The 18,300-nt window shown below is 42.1% G+C and overlaps 1 protein-coding gene across 5 annotated transcripts; it reads left to right on the top strand.

Annotated features, from left to right (window-relative positions):
* Nucleotides 1-3,307: 3,307 nt before the first annotated feature.
* On the top strand, nt 3,308-9,603 carry LOC127754387 (uncharacterized). Of its 5 annotated transcripts, XM_052279892.1 has the most exons (17): nt 3,308-3,718; nt 3,870-3,999; nt 4,072-4,229; nt 4,505-4,766; nt 4,881-5,109; nt 5,181-5,331; nt 5,436-5,621; nt 6,387-6,587; nt 6,710-6,765; nt 7,349-7,403; nt 7,818-7,881; nt 7,978-8,303; nt 8,388-8,519; nt 8,610-8,758; nt 8,935-9,003; nt 9,266-9,337; nt 9,422-9,603. In XM_052279892.1, exons 3-17 carry the CDS (start codon nt 4,128-4,130, stop codon nt 9,447-9,449), a joined length of 2,082 nt encoding a protein of 693 aa, XP_052135852.1. In that variant the 5' UTR covers nt 3,308-3,718; nt 3,870-3,999; nt 4,072-4,127; the 3' UTR covers nt 9,450-9,603. The 5 variants fall into 5 exon arrangements, with proteins under 5 accessions (XP_052135852.1, XP_052135854.1, XP_052135855.1 ...); XM_052279894.1 differs by lacking the exon at nt 3,870-3,999; XM_052279895.1 differs by having other exon boundaries at nt 3,870-4,229; nt 7,842-7,881.
* The last annotated feature ends 8,697 nt before the right edge of the window (nt 9,604-18,300 follow it).

The raw sequence follows: 18,300 nt of genomic DNA, 5'->3' as shown, positions 1-18,300 counted from the left end.
TAATAAATTTTTGTTTTGTGAGTGGGTTAACAACCCCTAGCTTCCTTGTCAACAAACTAGCTAAATGCTTCGTGCATCGTAACGGAATTTGAAGTGAGAAGGGACTCATTAATTAAGTCATTAATTATATACCTTTTAAAAGGGGAGAATAGCTATTGTAGTCCCTAAAGTTTCTCTGTATGATTAGTTTAGTCTCTAATCTTTTAAATAGTCTAAAGAAATCCTTAAACTTTATCAAAAAGCCTAGAATAATCCTTGGTCCACCAAAACCGTCATATGGATATACCATGTCATCATTCATACAAAATCTATGATGAATTTTCCAGTTTACCTTTACGTATATCATAGAAAAATAAATGTAAGGGTGAATTAAACATAACCACAGGAAAAAATACTTTTCCTTTTTTTTCACCTTTTTGATGTATATTTTTTCACTTACATGTACCATATTTTTTAAAACTTTTTTCTTTTGTTTTTTATTTTCCTATGATATATGTAAGGGTAAATTGAAGAAATCATATAGATTTTGCATAGGAGGGTGACATGGCATGTCCATGTGGTGAATTTGGTGGGACCAAGGACTATATCAGCCCATGTGATAAATTTAAAGGACTTGTTTGGACAATATAAAAGATTAAGGACTAAAATAACCCAGGAGTAAAACTTTAGGGACCATATTGGTTATTCTTCCATTTAAAAGCCCCAAACAAATTAGCTACTTCTGAGATAACTTTTTATATGGCAATTTGAAAGACGTGTGTTCGCATCACCTGGTTCCATCTGGAGTGTGCGTGGAAAACGGAGTGGTCCATTAGCACGTGATTAATTAAGTATTAGCTTTTTTTTCAAAAATGGATCAATATGATTTTTTTAAGCAACTTTCGTATAGAAACTTTTTACAAAAAACGCACCATTTAGCAGTCTGAAAAGCGTGCGTGCAGAATACAATGGAGAGGGGTTGGGAACCCTGGGTTCCGAACAGACCCATATGCTACACCCTAACAAGGACTCCCCTATTAGAGCAAGTTTAATAGTATAGCCCACTACTAGCTCCAAATTATCTATAGCCAATGTAATAGCCAATTCATATAATAGTTGCTTACTATACTATCAATATCTAGTCCCACCTGTCATACACACATTACGTTTTATAGTCAGTGCTGCAGCTAGCTACAGATATGTAGCCTGCTACTCTTCTCTCTTTTCCTTTATCTCTTTAAAATATTTTTATAGCTGGCTTATAGCCTGCTATTGTACCTACTCTTAGGGAGAAGGTGGTGGTGGGCCATAGATTCACTACTCACCACCACCATTAAAATATTTCTGGCCTGGTCAGATTGTCACCAAAATAAACCTTACCAAGTTTTGGTAATGCCAAAATTTTGGTAAGATGACAATATTGCCAAAATTTTGACAGGATTTCTTATGTATTGACTAAATTTAGCAACAAACTAAACGTAGATATTTTTTGATAATTTTACCAAAAAATGATATAGTTGAAAATGACATCAAAGTGAACAGGCCCTTTAAAAGGGTATAAGATTATTTGATGATATAACTGTTATGCAATATTAATAAGGCTCTTCATGTAAGAAAATATTAATAAGGCTCATCAAGGTCTTAAAAAACTTATCCCTATTTAAAAACAATTATAACACTACTCTAGATCTGAAAATCCTAATTGTTTTAGTGAAAACAAGGGCCTGAATCTTAAAATTTAAAAAATCTAATTATTTTAACGAAAACAATGGTGAAATTCTAAAATTCAGTAAAGGTGAGGGCAAATCCTGAAAGAATAATTGAAACAACCACTCCTCGCTATACCCTGAAATTTCCTCTTCTAATCCTCCTATCTTGGGGGAGAAAATGAACATTTGGCCACGTTCAGAACATGGTTTCGCTAGAATGCCATCCTCAAAACGTGATTTGATAAAATGCTAATATGAAGCACATGCTTACCGCAATATTGCCATTTTATCCATTTTATTCATTCCCAAAATGATTTTAGCTCATCCACCCGATGATAAGACGGAAATGCCCTTGCTTCGCCACCGCATCTCGGCCGCCACCATTTGACACAGTGAGGAGAGGTGGCGGCGTGGACGACTACTGGGAGAGGCAGTGTGCCGTTGTGTCCAGGCCGTCGGGGAGCCACAAGAGAAGCGACAGAGGAGTGTGAGTCGGTCACCAGGGAGGCGCGCGGACAGCGTCTCGCCGACGATGAGCGACGAGCGGGCCTCGCGATTGCAGCCATGGAAGATGGTTCCCCCCTCCTCCCCCTTCACCCGCGCCATCACCACGACTTCCTCGACCACCTCGCCGCGCAGCACCGTCGCCACCGCCTCCTCCTCCACTTCGACCTACGCAGCCACATATGGTGTTCGTCGTCAAGGCAGCCGCGACCGCAGCTGCTGTCGAGGTCGCCGCCGTGAGGAATGGCAGGTGGATGAGGAGGTGAGGAGGCCCGCTCCGGAAGAGGAGGCGAAGCCCGTCGTCGTCATCAGTAGGTTGCCACTGGAGCAGGCGGCTGCGACTGCTGCTGCGGGGACGGGGGGCGGCGGCTAGTGCTTGGGGAGCAGCGGCGTCGGTGGCAGTATCGAGGATGCCATCGACGGATGAGGCTGGGGATTCCTCCTCCACGGTCATCGCCGTCATCAGTTGAAGGATTCCTCCTCCACGGTCGTCAGCCGTTGTTGGAGGAGGCTGGGGATTCCCTCGGTCGTCGCCGTCACCGTCGACGGAGGTGGCGAGGTTGAGGGAGGGGAAGATGTTGGAGGACCCGCCGGCCATCTCGTCGTCTGGCCTTTCCCAGACAGCACTGCTCCGGACGCCATCCATGGAGGAGGACGAGGAGGAAGACGGTGAGCTGCTTGTGGAGGACATGGAGATGGCCAGTGAGGACGAGCTCCTCTTTCTCAACGACGGCGCGGAGGACATGAAGGTTAATTTTGTCTCATCACCTGGTGGAGGAGTGAAAATGATTTCGAAAATATACTGGCCAAAATGGCAAAGTAATGATGAGCATGCGCTCCATATTGATGTTTTAACGAAACACGTTTCGGGATGGCATTCCAGCGAAACCACGTGTTGAACGAGGCCAAATGTCCATTTTCTCCCAATTGGGGGTCGTTGGGGAGTGGATGCTAATACTTCTTCTCTAGGCACGTAAAAAACTGTGATTTACACATTAAAAAAATAAAAATATAGATTAATATGATTTTTAAAAGTAATTTTTATATTTTTTTTACAAAAAGTATACCACTATTTAATAATCTGATAGTTTAGGAAGTGTGCGGGTGGAAAATGAAGAGTCGGAGCTGGCAACTCGTTGCGCCAAACACACCCGAACGTCGTTTTCCTCTTCCATGGCGCTCGCGCCTGCAGACGGCTAGGGCTCGGCCTCGCGGTCGCGGATGCTGAGTGCGCTGCGCGCGCACCATGGCATCGCCGGACTTCCCGGTGAGGCCGGGAGGTGGCGAAGCCGCGGCAGAAGGCGAGGGGGAGAGGATGGCCGTGGCCCGCTTGGCGGCGCGGACAGTTCGTTGGTTGGTGCGGGATTCGCTGCTCCCGATGCGGCGACGCCGCTACGCGGGGCGGCGGCGCAGCCCCGTCGCCCGATGTGGAGGCGCGTCTTGAGGAGAAATAGCCGGGGAAGGTGAGAAGAAAGAAAGAGAAAAAGATGAGCGAAGAAGATGATGAGGAGAGGAGCTTATGGGTGGTGAGTGGTGACCCCATTGCCATGATGGACCAACCCTTCGATTTCAATTATTCTGAGAGTTTTTACTTGTTGAGCGACGGTGGGGGTAAAATTGAATTGATAATGATTTGTTTAGATGGTGAATCAGAATTTTTTTCTCTACAAAAATCAGGTGAAATTTCTGCTCTCTCATCACTTGTCCATCTTCGCAACTTCAAAATGCAAGATTGAATCTGGATGATATCAGGAACCCAAAAGGCAAAACAATGAAAGGGCAAGAAAAAAGAGCCAGATGATGTTGAGTTGAGTGCTAGAGCTAGTAGCAACTTCTTGCTCTTTAACAGCGTAACTTACTTTGTATTGTCCTCATGCAGAAGGCCTTCTTTACTAGCATAAACCAGGACACCGACATCAAGCTCCAGATTCAACTATGGACCCAACGGATATAACATTCCGATTGTTAGAAGAAATTACAGATGGATTCTCCGAGGAGCGAAAAATTGGTCAAGGTGCATATGGAACAGTTTATAAGGTAAGTTGAGGGCATCATTTGTTTACTGCGAATAACTTGACAAAGCACTGTATGGGTTGTAAAGAATAAGCATGCGCTACATGTTTGCACATACTTATATTACTATGATGAGCAATTAACCATGCCCCGCCTTTTATTGTCCATGATACTTAATTGTAGTATACTGTGACTACAAAGCAAATAAAGACATGCTTTACAATTTCATCCTTGTCAAATGTTTTCACCAGTAATGCTAAATCAAGCTGTATTAAGTACTGACAATAGATCCTTAACAGGGAGAGTTTAGAAATGGAAAAGAGATTGCAGTGAAGATGCTTCATAATGATACTCTAGGATTTGACGATAAGCAATTCGAGAATGAATTTCAGAACCTCATGAGGCTCGAGCATCCAAATATTGTACGGCTAGTTGCCTACTGCTATGAAACACAACATAAATACGCAGAGTACAAAGGAAGAATAGTTTTTGCTGCAATAATACATAGAGCGCTCTGCTTCGAGTATTTAACCGGTGGAAGCCTTGAGAATCATCTTTCAGGTACGATGTTTCTCCAGTTCTAGTATATTCCTTAGCACGCTAAGAAAAAAATAATCCTGGGTATTTAGATTATGTTTACTATTATGTTGATACCTCTTTTCTGTATCTTTGCAGACGAATTTCATGGTCTTGACTGGCCTACACGGTTCAAAATTATTAAAGGGACATGTGAGGGTTTAAAATATCTCCACGAGGGACTGAAGCCACCTATTTACCATTTGGATCTTAAACCGGGCAATATATTGCTGGACAAGAACATGGTGCCAAAACTTGCGGATTTTGGATTGTCCAAGCTCTTCACCGAAGAGAAAACAAGGGTCACACAAACTCCAATTGGGACAGTGTAAGCTCAATTACTTATTTGATTGAATCCTTTTCTAATAAGGATGCGCTTACATATGTGTCCATATGCAGCGGATACCTGCCGCCAGAATACATAGAGAAGAATGTACTCTCAAACAAGCTAGACATATTCAGCTTGGGTGTTGTAATACTAAACGTAATTGCAGGACCTAGAGGGCGCTCTAGAAGTGCTGAAATGTCTTCCCAAGAATTTACTGATCTAGTAAGAAATGTTGTTTGTCTTTATCAGGATCAGTGATCATCTCTGAAAAACTACTCCTTTTGTATTGAATATTAATAGTTTAGCTTTACATTCTAATTTCGCAGGTACTAGGAAATTGGACAGTCAGGTTACAAGCAACATGGAATGGTTCCTCATTGGAAGCATATCGCCAACAGGTGAAGACGTGCACTGAAATAGCTCTGAAATGTGTGGAGATTGATAGACACAAAAGACCCAATATTTTGGATATCGTCAATAAGATTAATGAGACAGAAACTATGATTGGCAAGGTAATCAATATTGTTACTGGCATGTTTTTTTTTTAAAAAATAAACCTAGTGCGAAGCTCTTCATAAAGGCATAAAGTGGAATTATTTTACTTTGGTAAATGAAGCGGCGACATGTTCTTTATTTATTCTGTAAAATTCCTTATATATTAAAGAATGACTATTTTAATTCTCGAACACGCAAAAGAATTGCGCGTCATTCCACTAAGAAGAGAAGAAAGTAACGGAGGAGAAAACCCCCTCGTCAGGAGCCAAATACAAACATAACAAATTTAAGAAACTGAAAAAACGTCCGCGACCAAAAGCAATACCACAAAGATGATCTAAGTGTCTAGGGTGATCGTCATTTTCAGAATGTTCTCCTTGTATGTTAGGGATTTCTAGGAATCAACATCCCTCTGTCTCACAACACTTCCGCTGTATTTTGGGATTGCATTTTGTTGACAATTATCCTTTTAGGGGATCAAAAATGTAAAATTAATTGCAGTTTCACAAAAAAGAAGTAAAATTAATTGAAGTTTTCTACATCAACCCTGTTTTTAATCATGTGAAGTAGGCTATTCAATAATTTAATATGTTTTATAATGGTCGAACCCTATTAATTATTGCTCTTTTATGTACCTGCATTGTTGGGTATATAGTTTCATAGCTGCACATTACAATACATGTATTTCCACTTACTCAAAAAGGAACATGTATTTATATTTGAAAGACTTTTTAGCTGCATGTATATCTTCTTTAATTGACTACATTGGCTATATCATTTAGTTGCCGATAAGCCATGGCTCAGAGGTCCGGTTCGTCAACGACCACCGCGAGAAGCCAACCTCATACAGCGACGAGTTTATCACCCTTGAGAGCAGGTTGGCCAGCCATTTGAACTTAAGTGACACCCAAGTAAACCAAGAAGCTTATCACCATAACGGTTCTTCTTTCAAAGAGAAAGAAGAGGACCGAGAGGTGCATCAGGTGAAATTTTATCTCTATATTCTGTTGGAATCATGCCAATTGCTTACTTTTGTTACATCGGTAAACCCTTTCACAAATATCTTATAATTTTGTCTACTTTGGTTGCTGTTTCATTTGATCAGATCCTTCCAATGGAAAATCCTGACATTCCCATAGATGCGCATCCCACTGAGCCATGGTACGTGAAATTGTCATCTCTTTTTGTTTGAGGAGACAAACTACATGTTCTCATGGTGATAATTGAAACCAAGATTTTCTTGCATTTCTAAAAGAGATAAATTTATCATCCTTTAGTTTACTTGCTATGATCCCATTTTATTTTAAAGCGTGAAAAGAAAATAGCCCCCTTCAAAAGCCTCATTAGTCATGACCTGGTGGCCAGCTTTACAATAATAAACTTTGTAAAAAATCTACATTTTTCTAAAATAAATTGTCCACTTGCTTTCAAGCTCCTTTTAGTGAAGATTAGGTATTATGAGTTTTTTCTAGACTTTTTACATGAAAAAAAGGGAGTCCTAGTTCTTCAGTACATTCTGATTTAACGATCATTGTGTTTTATGCTTGTCTCTTTCCTGCTGAAAATTCTTTACTTCATCTAGTGGTTAGGTTATACTATAATCATAGTCGTTACAGCCCACAAAATCAAGGTTAGATACTTCAGAATATATATGTGATGAACACCTAATACATTTCTTTTCCTTTCATAGCATATGCAAAACAGCTGTTACCAGCTTTTACCATAATAAATTTCTTGTGTGCAGGATTTTGACAGGCAATATTTTTGGCTCAGTTGACATCCTGAACTGTGATACACAAGTAAGTGACCACTCCCAGTGGGCTGTATATACTATTTTTAGTGTTAATTTTTGGTACCTGTACATTAGGAAGTTCCAAAGATACAAATTAACACTAAACACATTTCCCATTTTAATACTTATCAATTTCTACTTTTAAATATGTCTCCCTGCATAAATCGATTTTCTTAAAACTGAACCCAGTTGTAACACAAATTTCAGAATAATTAGTTCCGAATTTACCATATGTATACCACCCAATGTAAATCGGATAACTACCACCGATGATATAATGAATATAAAAAGAACCACCTTCTCTTAATCTTAAAAATTAGTGGTAACATTGTAAAGTTTGCCTATGCGAGTGAAATTCATTGTAAGTTTCTCCATGCTTATAATTAGCAAACTGAATGGTGTTGGATGTTCTGGGACTAAGGTTGGTCCACATATTTGTCCACAGGAAACAGTGAACCTGCTTCAAAGCTCATTTGGACCAAGAGGCATGCTTCCTGACCTGACTTAACTCACTGCTAGCCATAGACTTTACCCCTGATGTAACAGCAAATGCTAACATATCAATCACTCCAAAACTGCAGCTAGCGCAGCCAAGTTGATTGCGCGGAAGCAATGGCTTGTGGTCGGATATCATGATGGTTTCATAAGAGTGTACACATACGAATCCCCTGTACAGCAAGTGAAGAGATTCAAAGCTCATTCATGGAACATAACCTGTTTGGACGTTCATCCAACTGAGCCTTATGTGCTGTCGGTCGGCTTGCTTGACCCAATTAAGATGTGGGACTGGAACAAGGGCTGGGAGTGCATTAGGATGTTTGACATGCAAGGTGTCCTAGCACATGGAATCAAATTTAACCCGCACGATTCATACAAATTTGCGGCTGCTTCCGTGATGAATGTACAGGTGCAGTGAAGGCCTGAGGTTTTACCTCCTATCATTTTGATAGACACAATTTTTGAATTAAAGTCTATAATATGGCAAATGCAGGTCTGGAATTTCCGTTCTTCCCGTCGTGAATTCACATTGTTTGGGCATGGATCTGCAGTGAGCTGTTTCGATTACTTCACTCGTGGAAATCAGCAATACATAATAACTGGTTCTTTGGACAAAACGGCTAGGGTAAGACATTTTAATTGCAAGAGTATTGTCATACCTCTTGATCATTTTTTGTGGAAATGCCGTTGTAATTATTTCATCTTGTTGAGTCAGATCTGGGACTGCAAGAGCAGGACTTGTGTTCAAATACTCATAGGGCATATGGATTGTGTTACCTGTGTTTGTTCCCATCCAGACCTGCCAATCCTACTTACAGGTTCTAATGATGAGACAGTTCGTCTGTGGAACTCAATTACCTTCAAGTAAGTTCCTAAGCTGCTACATTAACTGCGCCCATCCATAACTTCTAGGCTTGTGATGTGATCTTGCCAAATTTTCATGTGCAAAAGCGCCGGCTCGTCGAGGAGGATGTGCCGGTTCAAAAACTTTTCCTGTGTGAGAAGTTTCAGAAATGATATTGTTTTTCATAATTTTCTAGGCTTGAGGGTGTACTGGACTTTGAACTTGGAAAAGTCGGCGCTATAGTTTGTTTGAAGGGTTCAAAACGGTGAGTGATAAAAAGGACCCTGCTATTCATCTTGAGGTTGAGCATGTTACTGCTTCGCTGCATCTTCTGCAAGTCTAAATTAAAAGAAGTTTTCCCTGCAAAAAAAAAGAAAGAAAAAGAAAGAAAGATAAGCTTGACTGCAAACATGAATTTTAGTAATATGTTGACATCTCAGAATGTGGTCTTCATTCTTTGTTGATATTCCAGACGTTCTTTCTCTCCATTGCGAAACCTGCGTAATGCAAACAATCTACTGATGCAGGGTTGTGATAGGTCATCAGGCTGGACTAGTAATTACTGAAATTCGTAATGAACAACCTGGTCCCAGCAACAGGTAAGGATGTTCAAACTGTTGGTGCCAAGGCAAGTTGGATTGGATGCAGATAATATGGCACATTGACACTAAACTTAACTTTAGGAAATATATCTTTCAGAAGACCAATTGAACAGTGTGGAGAGGAGACATATATAGCCAAGTCCTGTAATTGGGATGGCAATGGGGAAAAAAATGTAATATGATGTAGAGTAGTTGATATCTATGTAGTCTCAACCTGCACAAGCTTACTACTGTTTTTACTTGTGTTTTTAGTTTTATAAGTCTTTTTTCCTTCCAAACTTTTCATTAATTTGGACAGGTTGACACAATGCAAGCAACACTATAGCATTTGCTTCACTGTTGCCTAGTTCCCCCTTTACTTCAGAATTCAATCCATGCTAGAGCAAGGATAATGGTAGAGTTCACTTTCTACTATTAGCCCATTTTAAAACCAACATATATAATGGATTAGCTATAAGGTTACTATAATTTTTTTATCTTCTCTCTATCTCTCACCTATACATTTAATGTATTTACCTAGGAGTTTGTGTTAAAGATAGTTTTTGCATGAGAGCCAACATTCTTGATTTTTTGTTACCTCTCTCCTTCACGTAAGCTTATAGTACGCTTATAGCTCACTAGTATACTTGCTCTAATGAATAAACTAACTTGATGCGTGTATTGACTTGACTATTTTCTGCTTTATTCATGAGTTATGGTTCCTGCAGAGTTGTGTATCCTGAATTGGTTGAGCGCTTAATTAGCCCATTGGATTTGGTCCCCGGAATCAATTTTCAGGATCTGTTCCTTTGCATGAATTATTTAGGTTCTTTACCATCGGGCTGGTAGTGACAAATAATAATCTATGTAGTAAGAAAATATTTCTGGTAATAAATCAAAGAGAAACAGTAGCTTCCAGCTTGAAGCCTATTTGGAAAAGGTTCTAACAGCTGCAATTTCTCCTAGAGTATCTAGCGTGCTTTTCCAAAACAGTCTATATTCTAATAATATGTAGCTATAGGATTTAGAAAATGAACTAGAAACTCTCAGAAGCTAACTATCAACCAGGTTTTTCTCTAAATCTTAAGACATCGCTCGTACTATGTGACAACGAATGTCTATATCTATACTGACCATTGCGGTCTAAAAACAGGGCGTGTGGAGTTCGGTTGTAGAAAAAGAAAGGAAAAAACTACGAATCCCCCCCCCCCCTCTCTCCGAACTATCACGATCGACCGAATTACCCCCGTAAACCTAAAAACTTGATATTGCTCACCCTGAACTTTTAATAACGGATAAATTACCTCCATCGATCCAATCCAGAGCAGTTTTATCCTACATGGCATACGCGTGGTACTCCAGTTAGCATTTTCTTTTTAAAAAATTGGTGAAACCCACATCATACCTCTTCTTCACTTCTTCCTAATCTCTCTCTCTCTCCCTCTCACGACCGCAGGTTGGTAGGTGCGCACAGAGGCTCAGAGGGGTGGGCGGTGGACGTTGGCGTCACGGCGGCGTTGGGATCCTCCTTCCACACCATCGCGGCGGAGCGGAGCTCGAACACGCCAGAGCGACATGGCTGCTCCCTGGCTGTTATTGCGGCCGCTGCCTTCCTCCCGCTGAACTTGCCCACCTTCCCCTGTACCCTGCGCCTGCGGATGCGGATGCTGATGCCGACACCGTCCTGACCGCACTGGAGGAGCGTCGGGAGGAGGACAGGGAGGGAAACTGTTTTAAACACTTGGGTGGACATCCACCCGTTTCTTGCATGTCATCTAAATGGTTATGAAAAATTTTCAACAAAATCAACATGATAGGTTAATATGTAATATATCATCTCACAAACATGTAAGTTTAAATTCGACTTCTATAAATTGTAACAAAAATAACAAATTTGACTGTAAATATGCGTATACTAGTTATAGTTTAATTTGTTATTTTTGTTACAACTTCTAGAAGTCAAATTTGAACTTGCATGTTTGTGAGATGATATATTACATATTAACCTATCTTATAAATTTTTTTGGAATTTTTTCATAATCATTTAGGTGACATGCAAGAAAAGGGTGGATGTCCACCCGAGAGATTAGAATCCATCCCCGGACAGGGAGGAGGAGGGGAGAGGCGGAAGCGGGAGGAGGCGGCCGCAGAGGAGGCCATTCTCGCGACCTCTCGCGCTTGCCTCGTGCAGCCAGGCGCGCCCGCCGCCGCTCGCCACCCACTCCCGCTGACCGGTTCCCCCTTCTAGTCTCACGCTGCCGTCCGTTGCCCACCCTCGCGCACTGCCGTCCGCAGCCCACCCCCGCGCGCTACCGTCCGACGCTCGCCCCCACGCGCCGCCGCCTCACCGGCAAGATCGCCGCCCTCCACGCCTGCGTCGTCGCGGTCAGCGAGTTCCACGCCCTCTACAGCATCAACCGCGACGCGTTGCGCCGTTCCCAGTCCCTGGTGATGGCGGCGTTTGCATTGCTCACGTAGCTGCTCCGCCATGCGAACAACGGCGGCACCAGCAAGTGGTCAACATCGGGGACCAGGTGGACGCCCTGGTTGAGCGGCTCAAGGTGCGGGTAGACACAGAGAGCAAGGTCAAGGTGCTGTCCATCGTTGGGTTCGGTGGTGTCGGCAAGTAGGGGCGGAGGTATAGTACGGGAGGGGGTTGCTCAGGAACCCGGTCAATAAATTTTTTTAGTTATACTTTACCATTTTCACTATATGTGCACCCTCTCAATACAAATTTGATCTAAAGTAGAGTAAATTAAGTAAGAGGCACCTTCCTTCATTTCGTTCTAACTCCGCCCCTGTCGGCAAGACCACGCTGGCCGTGGAGCTGGGTTGGCACGTCTCGCCACCTGCCTCTCTGCTAAGTCCCCGTCTCGCCGCTGCCTCCGGCCACCGTTGACGTCTCTGCCACACCTGCCACAGCTGCCACCGGGCGGTGCGTGCCGCCGTCCGCGCCGCACGCTCGCCCGCCTCCACGCTGCTATGCGCGCCATCTTGCGGCGCCGCCCACCCCTCCTGCCCCTGCGTGCCGCCCCGTGAGAGAGTGTGAAGAGAGAGGGGGAGAGGGGAAGAGGAGTATGACATGACGGTTTCACATTTTTTTAATAAATAAAATGCTGACTGGATTGCCACACGTATGCCACGTACGACAAAACCGCTCTGAATTGGGTCGAGGAGGTAATTTGTCCGGTATTGAAAGTTCAGGGTGAGCAGCGCCTGGTTTTCAGGTTAGGAGGGTAATTCGGTCGACCGCGATAGTTAGAGGTAATTCATACTTTTTCCAAGAAGAAATGGAAGTGAACTCTCGAAAGAGACATTTGGACAAGTACTCCTACCCCAGTTGACGTATTCTGAGGGTGAGGACTGAAATGTACTCGTCAACGTACGCCATCTACGTGCATCTTCTATTCTGCTTGGCCACTCTTTACACGGATAGACAACTCTCTAGTTAATCCATCATTAGCAAATATTTACTGTAGCACCACATTATTAAATCATGGAGCAATCACTACTACAAAACATCAAATAGGTGTCGCCACCTATAGGTGCCGGTAGTGCTAAAACCGGCACCTATAGACATTTTTCCACCTTCATGGGTTGAAATTGTAAAAAACCGGCACCTTTAAGTAATTATAGGTGTTGATTCTAAGTAAAAACCGGCACCTATTACATTTTGTATTGGTACCTTTAATATATTAAAAAAACCGACACCATTCTAGATTGAGCCGAGCCGGCCTATGATGAGCCGACCCATGGGTCCCACCACGAGGAGACGAGGCTTCGGATAAGGGCATAAGAGCAAGTTTAATAGTATAGCCAACTACTAGCTCCAATTCATCTATAGCCAATCTAATAGCTTATTCATACAATAGTTACATACTACACTATTAATACCTGGTCCCATCTGTCATACACACACCGCGTCTTGGAGTCCGTGCTACAGCTGGCTACAAATCTGTAGCCCGGTGCTCTTCTCTCTCCTCATTTATCTCCTTAAAATATATTTACAACTGGCTTATAGCCTGCTAGTACCTGCTCTAAGGCTCCCTCGCTCTCATCGACTCATCGTCTCGCACTCTCGCTCCCTTTTCTTTCTCTCCCTTCTCGCTCTCATCTCGCTCTCCTCTCTCTCGTGGCGGCTGGCCGGCGACCGCGCCCTCCCCTCCGCCAGATCCGGCGGGAGGGGAGGTGCCGGGGGGGGGTGAGGGGGGAGCTGGTGGTGGGGAGGCTGCAGCGGCAGGAGGGGAGGAGGCGGCGGTGGGGAGCTAGCGGCGGGTAGGCAGCGGCAACCTCCCCTCCGCCAAATCCGGCGGGAGGGGAGGCAGTGGCGGCGGCGGAGCCCTCCCCTTCGCCCGATCCGGTGGGATGGGAGGTAGTGGCGGCGGCGGAGCCCTCCCCTCCGCCAGATCCGGCGGGGGGTAGGCGGCGGGAACGACGGCGGCGGGCTCCCCACGGGCGGCGATGAGCACCCCCAAATCCCCAACCCTCTTCTTCGCTTGTGGGTGCCTGATGTGATTCAATGATGTTTGATGTGAGATGAAAATGTTGCCAAAATTTTTTTGTGAGATGAATGTTGCCTGATTCAAATGTTGGATTCAGTGATTCAAATGTGATTCAATGATTTATTTTGTGAGATGAATGTTGCCGAAAAAAAATTTCTTGCCGATGTGGGAGGGGGGACTCCTCGGCTCGATGCGTCGGCATAGCCGGCTTTTTTTTATTCATCGAACCTAAAAGGTGACGGTTCTAAGCAACCGACACCCTTTTGATTTTCAATCAGTGCCGCCTCCCTTGTGCCGGTTGGGAAAACCGGTACCGAAGGGGGTTTCCCAACCGGCACTGATTTTCTTTTCTGTAGTAGTGAATTAGGCTTAAAAGATTCGTCTCGCAATTTACACGTAATCTATGTAATTAGTTTTTTTTTATATAATACTTTATGTATGTATCCAAACATTTGATGTGATATGATAAAAAAACTTGCCGAGGGATAAACAGGACCATGATCTCGCCCCATCCGTCGTGTTTCCCCATGCCACACTTCACCTTCACCGCTTCCTTGATCGCTCATCGTCGTCGTTGTTGCGCACAGCTCACTCCATCCCATGAAGAAGTTGTGGCACGGCGGGCCTGCTGCTCTCTATCAATTTTTCTAATCTAATATCTCAAAGTTTTTATAAGTTGCTATGAGGTGAGTTTCACTTATCTTTCTAACTTGCTACACGAGTTATGCATGCACGTGAATTTCACTTAGCTTTCTAATTAACTTGTAATATGAGTTATGCATGCTCCCAGTCAATTTTTATTCTGCGTCAAGATTTCAGTTTAAGCAATAGCACTTTTTTAAAAACGATTAAATTTATATACTCTAGTAATCTTCAACAAGCTTCGGTGACTGGGTTAGGACGTCAGAGTAAAAAATGTTCAGTACTAAACATTGGCCATGTTTAGATCGCGAAAAAAAATTTTGGATATCACATCAGACGTTTGACCGGATGTCAGAAGGGGTTTTTGGACACGAATGAAAATACTAATTTCATAACTCGCCTGGAAACCGCGAGATGAATCTTTTGAGCCCAATTAATTCGTCATTAGTACATGTGGGTTACTGTAGCACTTATGGCTAATCATGAACTAATTATGCTCAAAAGATTCGTCTCGAGATTTCCTCCTTAACTGTGCAATTAGTTTTTATTTTTATCTATATTTAATGATTTATGCATATGTTTTTAGAAAAAACTTTTGGGAAACTAAACGGTGCCATAGACACATACACACTGAGCCGGCAAAAGTGTATATGTACACACAACGCCTACGAATCTCTGTGCTGAAAAAGCTTCATGCATGCTTTCCACTGTGAACTGCACTGCATTTGAGTTCTCCACTTCTTCCACTGATCGAAGATCGGCGTCCTTTCTGAAGAAAACTAGTCGCTCAATTAGTGTGATCGACGAGTCCTCGATGCGGTTGACTGCAAAAGTGGAAATCTACAAGGGGGTGTTTAGATCCCACCCTAAAATTTTACACCCCATCATATCGAACATTTGAACACCTGTATGAAATATTAAATATAGGTAAAAAAATAATTAATTGTACAAATTGTGACTAATTTGTGAGACGAATCTTTTAAGCCTAATTGCTCCATGATTTGACAATGTGGTTATACAATAAACATTTGCTAATGATAGATTAATTAGGCTTAATAAATTCATCTCGCGGTTTACTGACGAATTCTGTAATTAGTTTTTTTTTATTAGTCTACGTTTAATATTTTAAATATGTGTCTGTGTATCCAATATGACACGCCAAAACTTTTTGCTCCTGATCTGCATACCTCTAGATAGTTATTTCATTTAGTTTGTTTCTGTACTGTTCATCATTTTGTTGTTGGATACAGCATTGCCTATGATGGAATGGATCGATCCTTCGTGGGATTTATGTGTGGAATATACGTCTTATAATTTCAGTACATGAACTTGATGAATATATAGAGATGATTAGAAACATTTTATTTCCCCTCGTGTGAGATGATCAGACAATTATTATTTGTTGGGTACTTTACCTTTTATTTAGGTGGCCAAGCCAAGCTTCCCCTTTTCTTATTTGGGCTTTGTGAAAAACTGGTGTACCCAGTCCAATCATAAACAAATCCGAGGCAGTAGCCTCAGTTTGTTAAAAAAAAAGCCTTATGTGAAAGGGGTCAGCACTAATAACACTTGACGAGAAGTTATTTCAAAATATTTTTCTAAAAATAGTAAAAATATAACAAAATTTCTTACAAATGGGTCCTCGGTTGGCGCGAATGTCATTGCCATCGAGAGTTCGAGACATTGAACTTTGACACCAATAAACCTGATGCCGTGAAAAAGTTTATTCTTTGTAAGGGTCTATTTCTAAAATAACTTTGTTTAGAGAAGACCAAAATACTAAAAATCCAGATCCAGATTGAAGATGGAGCAAAACAGAAAATTAACAGTTCTACTACTGTGATCTACAGTAAACATGGTACAATTATTGTACGAACAACAAACTGGTGACTCGTGTGTACAAGGAGCGAGCCGGAGAGACCAGCTGACAGGAGCCTGCCTTGGTGCCATACTGCCATTTGCCCATTTGCCAACTAGCATGAGCTGCCCTGCCCTGCACGGTGCACACCGACGCAGCGACCAACTGAGGCTGAGTTTTCTAATCAGCCATTCGGAACCACTATTTTCTCTTTCAAAAATACCCGTGCGTTACAACGGGTGAAGGTTATTTTAATTTTATTATTGTTATACAGTTTAGTTAAGATGAAATTGATGAAATTCACTATGGGAATTTGCTTGGATATATATATATTTCTAGAAAATCATAAGCTACAATTAGGAGTCCAATCATCTTAAGTTAGCATGCGAGTTTTGTAACGAGATATCTTATACGACTCATTCCGTATTTTTAAAAGCGAACAAACTTAAAACCCATCTCACATACGGATATGTATTTCCAAAATCAAACGAACTTAAAACCCAAATCATACACTCATACACGGATGACGTATCAAAATACCGACAAAAACATATTCAATTTTTATAATTGTAGAGATAGAGATAGAGAAGAGATTATTATTAGGTATAGATATAGATATGAATCGGACTTTTTATCGCCCTCTTTATCGACGGCGCATTTTTTATTTTTTTCCTTTTTTTTCTTTTTTTCCCATTGCATATGAATCAAACTTTTTATTTTTTGCTTTTTTACATACGGCCCCTTTTATCGTTGTTTATTTAACTTTTTTTTTACAGATGTCTTCTTTTCACGTCAAGAATCGCACTTTTTTTCACTTTATTATTATTTTTTTTCTGTTGTATACGTATCGGACTTTTTTTCGCTACCAGTTTTTTTACAGATGCCTTTTTTTTTATACGTTGAGAATCGGACTTTTTTTCGCCCTTTTTAACTTTTCTGAAGTATGGATGATGAGGACATCACTTCGTCGGATACGCTCATAACTTCACACACTCCAATGATAATTCCAAGTCCAAGTCCAGTTCGGCCTCCGGAGACAGCACTGACTTCAAACGGACCTAGCGCCTTCATGCCAACTCCGATTTGGGTGATCTTGGACTTCGTGGAAAGCTTATCTCGCTACCTTTCAAACGCATCTGGTCTCATGTCCAAATTCATCTCGAGTCAACGGGAATCGCCAAAACAAGACAGTGTTGTTGCTGAAACCGAACTTGGGCCTTGGGCCTTGTAATAGACTAGGCCCATCTCGGAAGTGTCACCCTCCACCTCCACGAATTAGCACTGAATCCTAGCTTTATTTTCCTCTATAAATAGCTTTGTACATCCTCAAAAACATTTGGGTTTTGTTTAGTTGAATTTTGCCAAGTGCCATTCACCTTGTCTCTAGTCCTCGCTCGATTAGTCGGCGACTATAGATTCAGAGCCCCCAATAGTTGGTGTGTTGATTTGCCGGGTCGATTAGATCTACCACTTCAATCGCAACTATTTCTTTGTGCTTAATTCCCTATTCGCAATATTTAGATTGCATCTTATCTTGTTCTTGCAGTGTTCTCTCGTTTGCATTGCAGGGATCATCAACCGCGCGTCACGGTTGGTATGACATCGTTTGTGGTGTAGCGATTGCACGGCGTCCTGGACTTGTTCTGGTTGGTAGCCACGTCGCAAACGTCGCACTCGATCAAAGCGAGAGTTATCACCCTCACCAAAAGATCGGGCCACGAGAGAGAGCGTCATCAGTTGGTATCAGAGCTTTAGTTGCCTGGTGAGGATTTTAGTTTTGTAATTTTTTTTCCCATCGTCTACCATACAGCCGCAATATTTTTTCCCATCACCAAACATTAGTTTTGAGCCACGCAATTTCATTCAGTTTTTGCTTTATTGAGTTTTGATCCACTGTCGAGTCAAGTGCTGGTTTAAGCCCTAGATTAGTCTTGGATTTAGTTTGTAAGTGTGGGTTGCATGTTGCTCTAGCGTTGTTT

The sequence above is a fragment of the Oryza glaberrima genome, chromosome 11 (assembly GCF_000147395.1).
Source record: "Oryza glaberrima chromosome 11, OglaRS2, whole genome shotgun sequence".
Taxonomy (NCBI): Eukaryota; Viridiplantae; Streptophyta; class Magnoliopsida; order Poales; family Poaceae; genus Oryza; species Oryza glaberrima.
This window is presented reverse-complemented; position numbering and strand designations above follow the sequence as displayed.

Excerpts from the sequence above, each read along its gene's own strand:
- LOC127754387 (XM_052279894.1), top strand. The coding sequence starts at position 4,128 with ATGGACCCAACGGATATAACATTCCGATTGTTAGAAGAAATTACAGAT. Across the intron at positions 4,767-4,880 it reads CCTTGAGAATCATCTTTCAG|ACGAATTTCATGGTCTTGAC; the intron begins GTACGATGTTTC and ends GTATCTTTGCAG. Across the intron at positions 5,622-6,386 it reads CAGAAACTATGATTGGCAAG|TTGCCGATAAGCCATGGCTC; the intron begins GTAATCAATATT and ends TATATCATTTAG.